Genomic DNA, 9,786 nt, shown 5'->3' on the forward strand with positions numbered 1-9,786 from the left:
TATATGCAGTGTATTATTTGTTGAAACTGTCCTTCCGATTTGATTTGAAACTGTCTCATTGCTATCTCTTTGTCAATAAAACTTTGAGAAAAAAAAAAGACTAGGGTTGATATTAATATATGAAAAATAAAAGTATAGCAAATGGAACCCAAAAATATGAAGGGAGGCTAATAATCTGAAAGACGCATAAAGACAGAAAAAATTACCAGAATTAAATATGCTACTGAAAGAAAAGCTGACAATGAATACTAAAATTGATCAAGAAGAAATAGAAAAATTTTAAACTTGTATAGTACCTTGACATGAATTTGTCCATTAGTACTGCTACATAGAAAATTTTCATATGAAAATGCAAATAACTTTACATGAATCTATGCCTTGAAATATCTAAAATTTGAGGAAAATTACTTAACTTTTAGAATATTAAAAATCAAAATCTCCATGAGATTAAAGTCAACACAGTATAATGTTTATTAAAAGATAAAAGTCCACAGTTAAATATTTCACTTCAAATTTTGTAGATTAAAAACATTAGCAGTGAAATTTATAAGCATTCACAATCATATTTATACTGACCTCGTTCTTTCAGAGAAGATGGAAATCAATTCTTTGAAAAAAGGAGCTAACTGGTGTTACTTATAGCAGAGAAATGCACTTAGAAGAAACAAAGTTCACAATCAACTTTTCTTTTAAACTAAATTCACATGTTCTTTTTAAAATTACTTCAGTGGCTGTACAATAGAAGGAAATTGAATTTATTCATTTTATAAAACACTTAAACATAGGAGAACTTGTACTGTAATATTCTGTAACTCAGTTATGTCCCAAATTTTCTGCTCAAGGAGACTAGGGGGCCACAAATGAAAGTAATCAACGATGTAGATTGTGCTTAAGGAGAATCACATTCACATTGGGAGAGAAAACATTCTTTCAGGCTTTCACAGAGAGCAAATTAATCAAGCAATGGCTGTGACTCATCCACATGGCTGACACTGACAAAGAATCTACAAACTGTGGTACAGTGTTTCAGGATAAGTCCTGAGAGGACTTGACTGACCTTGTCAGATACAAAAATTACATTTCTTGTTATATAGTGTTGCTTTATCTTGGTCTTAACCATCCAGCAGAAAAGTGTAGAAACGAGGTATATCATGGTAAAGTTAATCCATGTTAATATGCTGGGCTGTGGAAAGCTCAAGTCAACAGCCTCGGACATTGCCAGTCCTGTGTATAACCCACTACTATTGTGGACTACTGGACTATATTGGAATATTTTGCTGAATTCATACACCTACAATACTTGAATGGCATTGGAATACCAATCTCTGACCAAATTAAACACAAAAGGAGAAGTAAATGAAGGACTATTTTGTATCTGTATATACAAAATAATTAGGATAGATATATTGTTACTTTTTCTTAATTCAAGAAGATTTGTACTAATAGTGTTTGGACAGGATATCATGTCTGCATCTTGTGCTATGAATGACTAATACAAAGACAATAATATGCAATGTATTAATTTTTGTTGCTCTCCTACCAATCTGTTTTGAAACTGTCTCATTGCAATTTTTTCTCAATAAAATTAATTCAAAAAATGAAAAATAAAAATAAAGAAATGAAGAAAGTAACATTTAGACTTAAATCATAAAAAATTAAAAGTGATACCCAATTTCATTCAACAACATAATATGAATGCCACAGTATTTTTTGTACTAGATAGTGTTGTCTTCCAACAAGTTATTGGTATTACCAAACAGATGCACATAAAATTGAAGAACATAGAAAAATACGAAATGTAAGAGAAATGAAGAATATAAAAAGAACAAACAATTGAAAAAAGAACACGAAACAAATTAAAATATTAATGGCTTCTTTCTGCAGACCATGAGAAATGCACAGCACAGTGGTCAATGAAATGATACTCGATTTCCTGGTTATGGAATACAAGACTAGTTCAAGAGACAAAACAGATAACTCCATTCCACATGTCAGTCATAAGGTCCACATTGATAAAATTTTGAAAATTTGCTTTTGCAATATTTAAAATTATTAAATATGTAGGTAAACATCCTGCAAATGTTTGTAAAGACACAAAATGCAAACTAATAAAATATATTTTTTTCAGTAAAATGTTACTAAGTAGTTGCAGAAAACAAGTTTGTAGAATGATACGCACAATAATGGAACTAATTCTCATTCAACACGTTTCTTCATGTGCAAGACCTTGGACTGAGCAAATTATGTTGGCCTCTTAATGTGAGGTTCTTCACTGAATATCTATTGAATCATGTATACAAATTAGATTTAAATCAAATAAGAAAGTATTTGAAAAAAGTAATTTGGCAAAATAGGATTTTTTATGGATATAACAGATTTAAAAGTGTAAAAATCAATAGTGTTATGTAGGAATTATTCTATATACATTTTTCTTTTATTTGGTATCTGCAAAGAAACAGAAAGTGTGATTTGTTCATACATGGGTACAATCAAGGGCTCTGGAAAGCTCAGGAAAGAAATTCTCCTTTGGAACACAGGTTTGGCAGATGTAAGGAGATTGTTTTTCAAAACATATAAATTAAATAGTTTGCAAATACATTTCATTTCAAAGTTTGACTTCAGTCTCATATCCTATAAAGTAGAGAAAGAGAAAAAAACAAGGTAATTGTTTTTTAAAAAAGAACAATTTTGTTCAAATCCATTGAATTTATGATGATGGTTTTGTGAAAAAAATAAAAATAAAAAACAAGCAAATGACATTTTAATTTTGCTAGATATGGAGCTCTGTTTGACGTGCCCGGACCACCAATATGCAAAACCTCAAAGAAACCAGTACCTGCAAAAAGCTGAGACTTTTCTGGCTTATGAAGAACCCCTGGGGAAGACTCTGGCTTGCACTGCCCTGAGTCTCACTCTTCTTACACTTGCTGTTGTTGGACTCTTTGTGAAGCACAGAGACACTCCCATAGTCAAGGCCAACAACCAAGCTCTCAGCTACACCCTGCTCATTTCCCTTGCCTGCTGTTTCCTATGCACTTAGCTTTTTATTGGCAGTCCTAGCACAGCCTCCTGCATCCTCCAGCAGGCCTCATTTGGAGTTGTGTTCACTGTGGCTATTTCCACTGTCTTGGCCAAAACCATTACTGTGGTGCTGGCCTTCAAGATTACTGCTCCAGGGAAAAGGATGAGACAATTGCTGGTGTCAGGTGAACCTAATTTCATCATCCCTATCTGTTCCCTGATTCAAATCACTCTCTGTGGAATCTGGATGGGGACAAATCCACCCTACATTGACACAGACCCACACTCAGAACATGGCCACGTCATCATCATGTGCAACAAGGGCTCCCTCACTGCCTTCTACTGTGTCCTGGGATACCTGGGCTCCCTGGCCCTGGTGAGCTTCACTGTGGCTTTCCTGGCCAGGAACATGCCTGACACATTCAATGAAGCCAAGTTCCTGACATTCAGCATGCTGCTGTTCTGCAGCGTGTGGGTCATCTTCCTGCCCGTGTACCACAGCAGCAAGGGGAAGGCCATGGTGGTCATGGAGGTCTTCTCTATCTTGGCTTCCAGTGCAGGGCTGCTGGGCTGCATCTTTGTCCCCAAGTGCTACATTATTTTGCTAAGGCCAGAGAGAAATTCTCTTTCTGTGTTCAAAGATAAAACTTCTTCCAGAAGAAAAATGCCCAGTTAACTAAAAGTTGTATTGTTTTACTAAGGCAATATTTAGGTTTTGAGCCAATTCTGAATAATTTTGCAAGCTTATGCTAGATATTTTGTGAGTTACTGCAATAAATAAAGGACTATTTTTTCTGTAATAGATTTATACTTGTGATTGTCCAAAACTGTTACATTTTTCAACAGCAAATTGATTTAAACTTTGTTCCTTTTTTATTCCATGAACTTTATTATTTATGCTCACTTTAGATTCTACTGTTATCTTATTTTGTTTTTGCCTTGAATTTTGAACACTGTTATGAATTTTGAAACACTAATTTTTATTCATAGATGAAAACTTCTGAATCCCCTAAGGGAGTTTAGACTTTCACTTACATTAGTCTTTCTGTATTCCAGAAATCACTGGTCATATGGCATCACAAATACTCTTGAATTCTCAGGTTATTAAACAGACTGCCTACCCCATCTTATAACTGAACGTCCTTGTTTCTTTTGGAAATACTCCATGTGGATCTCCTCTGAGAATCAGTTGCTAACCAGGCATGGAAAGGTCAATAGCATCGTGTCCATTTTTTTTAACTTACAGCTAGTCATCATCAACTTAAATGAAGGAATGAAGGTGAATATTTTCTATGGTTTTCTAACATTCAAGATGCTAACTTTGTGGCTGGGGAGATAACTCAGTTGTCAAAGCACCAGACTGGGAAGCACAAGGTCCCAGGTTCAGTGCCTGGTACTGCAAGCCGTGCTGACCAACAAAACCAGCCACGGTTTCAAATGCCTGCAATCCTAACCCTGGCAAGGCTGTGATAGGAGCATAACGATGAGTCTGAGTGCTGTAGAGAGACCTTGTAACAAACAAATGAAAAATAAACAGACAGACAAATAGATCAAAGTTTAAAAATTAAATGCTGACTTTGACAACTCATCTTTGTGAATTTCTAATTTATAATAATGAAAATGTGCATAATGATGTTTTAATTTGTTGTTTTGCAGTAAATCTCAATGGCTCAAGGCAAAAAAGGCAATGTGTTCAATGTGCATTTTAAATTACACGGAACTTGTTAGTGTGTAGTAGTGATATTTTATATGCATAATAGTCTCAATCTTTTCTTGTACCATCCTAAATAGCCCTTCATTAGGAATCATACATCTAGTATTTGTCTTGTGTATATTTGATATATAACATAATGTAGTGGGCTGCCATGCTGTTGTGCTGCACTCATGTTGGAGTTGAGAATGGGGCCTTGAGAGCTGAGGAAGACAATTCAGCAAACTCACAGCTTCTCTTCTGGATGTATCACAACTAAACTTTGCAGACAAAAATAAGGGAGAAAGAGGCGCTGCAAGGGTAGCCAATACTTTGGTCCTTGCCCTTCAAGGTTGGTAAAGACTCAGGACATGAGAACCTGTGCTGTGACATCTTGTAACTCAGTGGTGTCCCAAATTTTCTTATAAAAGAAATTTGGGGAGACAGAGAAAAGTGATTGATGGTGTATAATGTGCCTAAGGAGAGTCACCTAGAGAGAAAAAATTTCTCTCTGGCTTTCACAGAAAGCAAATTGGTCAAGAAGTGGCCATGCCTCATCCAGATAGATGACACTGACAAAAGATATACAAGGCTCTGTATATGGTTCCAGGGTAAATCCTTGGGAGATTTGACTGACCTTGCCAGACATGGAAGTTACATTTTAACTTATATAGGTCTTATTTTAACTTGTTCTTAACTATCCAACAGAAAATTATAACCATGAACTATAAAAAGACATACCATACTATTATGTTGAGCTGTAAAAGGCTCAAGTCAGGGCTGGTCATTGGGCTCAGACGATTAAAGCTCCTGCAAGATGGCACAGGGGCTTGGGGTTCTATCCCCTGTCCTGCCGTGCAGGCCCCTCCCCTAGGATGCTGTGAGAAAGCGATTGAGATTGGGCATGGTGGCACACCCCTGTAATTCTAGCACTTGGGATGCTGTAAACAGGTGGATTACTGTGAGTCCAATCTAGTAGTGACATCCTGAACATCTTGTAGATAGACCCTTCCCTAAAATACAAAAAATAAAATAAAATAATAAAAATTGCACATTAGATTGTTTTTAGGACAGTCTGATATCAGCAGAAAGTCATTGGTAACCTAGCCAACTCCCAAGATGTTGATTTCTTACCTGCTTAGAAGATGAGTATTTTGTTCCCTTAGGTACTTGGCCAGGTATTGGTGACTATAGTCTCTATTTCTGGTCACAGAAAAGATTGGGATACTCCTACTTTTGTGTCAACTGGTATTTAAGGGGCCTACTGGTGCGAGGACTAAGAGATCACATTCTGTCTGGACCCTTTCCAATCATAACCCTGAAAACCACATGAAAGGACTGCTCAGCAGTGGAATCAGCACTGGAATCATCTGACCTGGTGTTGTAAATTTTTTGGTGTTTTCACTTTCTTTTGTGTAATCATGTATGTGATATTTATTAAGAATTTTTACATTTTGTTTTATTATTTATACCTTGATGATAGAGAGGCTTTTGTTGTTTGGGAATTGAGGTCTATGCATTAAATGGATCTGCCCATGGACTCTTTAATGCTAAACCTCTTTGGAAGCAGGAGCAGCAGAGCAAGGATTTGGGCCTTTTGCTTCCATTCATAGTGTCTGTACTTCTCTGATACTCTTCTCAACATCCAGATATTTGGTTATATTCTAACTCATTTCTAAACACATTCCCAATATTTGCATTGTTTTTGAGATGGAAACTTCCCATGCTAATTATGCTAAGGGCAATTTCCTCGGCTCATGTGTTTCTTTTCCTTCAGGTTGTTGAGCAGCCTGATTTACAGGTATTTGACCTAACATCCTAAATGTGTGTTTTTGTTCCTTCATTTTCTAAAATGTGTGTTGTTACAGATATGCTCCATATAAAACTTTGACTCTTGCTGTTGCTATTTGGTGTTCCCTTATGGTGACACATCAGGACTATTTTTGAGTGTTTAACTAAGAGAACTCTCCTCTTAATATCCTACACAATGAGAGAAGATTAATTACTCATGGAACTTACTGAAAATTATAAGAAGATTTTCATTTTACTCAGTATAGAATGCACTGAAATTTGGTTTGTTTGGCGAGGTGGACTGTGAGTGATGGATGGGTTAGTGAGTACTTAGCACTAACCACAAGTCTGGAGGAGGTTAATGGGAGACTCCAGATAATCTCTCAGAAAGGACCCTAACTAAAGACAGCCCAGTGTGATCAGGCAGCATCTGAGTAGGATGGGGAATGACAAACTGATCAGGTATCAAGAGTGACCAGATTTCAAGACTAGTTCAAGGATGAAGGATCTGTTTCTATTCCTAGAAGAAGGGGATGAGCTGCTTACTGTTCTTTTGTCCAATGCTGTCCTCACATATGCTCAGAGCCTCAGGATGCTTTTGCAATTGGTCCGGCTCCAGTCTTATGCTCTGTGAGCTCTGTGCCTGAAAAGAACGCACTTGCAGTTCTAAGATCTTATTCTTAGGCTTATGCATTCTTTTGCATTTTTTTGTTGTTGAGCTTTTTTGTTTGTTTGTTTTTTGTTTTTTGCGGAACTGGGGATTGAAGTCAGCCCCTTGCATTTGCCAGGGAAGCACTTATTCCACTGAGCGGTCCCCCAGGCTTATGCATTCTTTCAGGAGCTAGAGTTTAGGATCAGAGGAGAGAACTTCAACCTCTGCAAAAATGAGAAAGAAAGAGGAAAGAACTTGTGTTCAGATATGCAAATACAGTGACCATATTTGTACTTTAACCCTCAGAATACCTTGGCTATCAACACATAATATGTTCACCAAAGACCCTGATGTGTAGGGTTCAGTGTTCTTTTAAAGTCTGGGGGTGTGAATGGAGCACCTCAGGAGAGAATGAGGAGGAAAGCCTGAAGTTCTGCAAGGCTTTCTCAATCTTTGGGTTCACAGGGTAGCACTCATCAAGCCTCCAGCTACCAGTGGTACAGGCAGCATCAGCTCAACAGAGCAATGATGATCACAATGATCGGTGAAGTGGTCACAGCTTAGGGGATCTTTGATGAGGAGGAGGAAGAGATGGGGTAGAGCTCACTAAGTCTCCACAACTCTCCTGGGGACAATCTGACTTCTATGACTTTGAGAGCAGTGGTTGAAGCCCAGCCAAGCTACTGTGAGGGTCAGAGATGGTGTGCCCTAAAATATTTTTTAGTGCTTTTATCTCTTTACCAGACTCTTAGGGCTTTAAAAATATTATATTGTAAGTTTTGTTAATGCTATTGTTATGCAACATATGTTTGTGTCATAATGACTTTCACTTATCAACTGTATATTAGAAATTATTTTTTATCATTTACTTAAATTTTGTCTGGGACCTCTGCCAGGATTTTCTTTTATTCTTATGTGAATAATCTTATTCCTAATGGGCTATTCATGCCTGCTTGTCTCTTCAGTTCTTTTGTTCTCTCCTGACTTGCTGAATATTTATTATTTAGAAATGACTAAGAAATATCAAACACTATTAATCCAGACAGTTCAACTGTGTGGTTCCAATTTTCTTCTGTGCTAGTGTGTCCTGCATTTGTCTGGGTTGACTTGGGGCCTGAGAATGCCTTTTGCTCCTTCTCTTTGTCATTTTGTATAAAACTGTCCTCTGACCTTTAGTGTAGAGCTTTGTGGCAGTTTGAACCTTAGCACCTGCTGAAATTCTTACTCAAGTGTGACTATATGGTTGAGGCAGTTATATTTTTCTATTTACAGAACTACAATTAGGAACACTAATAATGGATAGTGATATTTAGCAATGGACAAATGTTTGTAATTAATGGCTTTGTATTTTAGACAGTAAGAGCCAACATTATGTCTTTACTTTTTAAATTTTTTTGCATTATGTCTTTCTAGTTAAGCAGATATTAAATTGGAAATTCGTATTTAGGTTAGTTCCCCTAAGTTATGTCTGATCACTTCTCCTTGTACCTTGTGTTCTCTAGGCAGACTCTTTTACCCCAGTCACATTTTGCCCCGTTTCTCTTTCACGAGAGAAAGGGGAAAGGTGCTGTTATAAATCTGGTCTAGCAATGTGTCTCAGCTTACTGGGTCCGGATCTATGAAGTTTGAACTCTTCCCAATATGCCTGGCTTGGGTCTGGCTTATGTGCTCAGCTTCTTCTTGCTGCAGCCCTTGAAAGTGAACCTGCTGTTCCCCTCTGGCAAGATATTCAGCCTCTGAATTAGGTGGGTGGTTCTGGCCCCTAGCCTCTCTGCAGGGATATCAGCTGCAGAGTTTCACACCAGGCCTGTATGCCAGGCCTGGGATGGGTCTCAAAGGGTGCTGAGAGCAGAGCACAGGGTCTCACTCACAAGCTATGCCTGTGCTGGGTCCAGAGGGATCCAGAGGGCATAGGCACATGGAAGCTCTCTCATAGTCAAGCCAGGACTGTGCTACATATGGAGGTGTCCTGAGAGCATGACAGAAGGTCTCAGGTGCATGCTGGGCCTGGACTGGTTCTGGAGGGGACTGGAGGGGTTCTGAAAGCACCGTGATAGGTCCCCCTCACAGTCAGGCTAAGACGGTACTGGAGAGATTCAGAGGTGTCCTGAGGGCATGGAGGAAGGTCTCACTCACACACTGGGTCAGGGCTGAATCTGGAGGTATCCAGAGGGTGCAGGGGAATGGAAGCTCTCACACACATCCAGGGCCTGGGCTCTGTCTGGAAGGGTCCCAAGAGAAAGGCGCAGCATGTCACTCACACGCTAAGCCTGGGCTGGGTCTATAGGCATCCAGCAGGTTCAGGTGAATGGAAGCTCTTCCACACACATGCTGGGCCTGAGCTGTGTCTTGATAAACTAAATATGGTGGAAAGAGTTATTTTTCTAACTAAGCAACTGCACTGAAGACGGTAATCTGTAATAATAGTTTCATGCTTGGAGTGCCTGTCATTCTGGTCTTCTGAATATGAGCTGCTTGTCATGACATGCCAGTTGTTGCCGTGCTGTCTCTCGGGTAAATGATTATCTCAAAAAGAAGGGGGTGGTAAATGAAAGTAAGAAACAGGAAAAGAAATGTTGTGGGACTGTCCTGCTTCAAGGTTGTATATGGTTAGATTTTTGGACTTATGTGT

General features: G+C 38.3%; 1 protein-coding gene across 1 annotated transcript in view; it reads left to right on the plus strand.

The window, feature by feature from the left end:
- Positions 1-3,697, plus strand: part of LOC101583481 (vomeronasal type-2 receptor 116-like) — a 19,050-nt gene extending 15,353 nt beyond the window's left edge. The window contains 1 exon segment of the mRNA XM_023705135.1: positions 2,775-3,697. Within this exon segment, the coding sequence (XP_023560903.1) occupies positions 2,775-3,697 (923 nt within the window).
- The last annotated feature ends 6,089 nt before the right edge of the window (positions 3,698-9,786 follow it).

Source organism: Octodon degus, unplaced genomic scaffold, assembly GCF_000260255.1.
Source record: "Octodon degus isolate 3935 unplaced genomic scaffold, OctDeg1.0 scaffold00214, whole genome shotgun sequence".
Lineage (NCBI taxonomy): Eukaryota > Metazoa > Chordata > Mammalia > Rodentia > Octodontidae > Octodon > Octodon degus.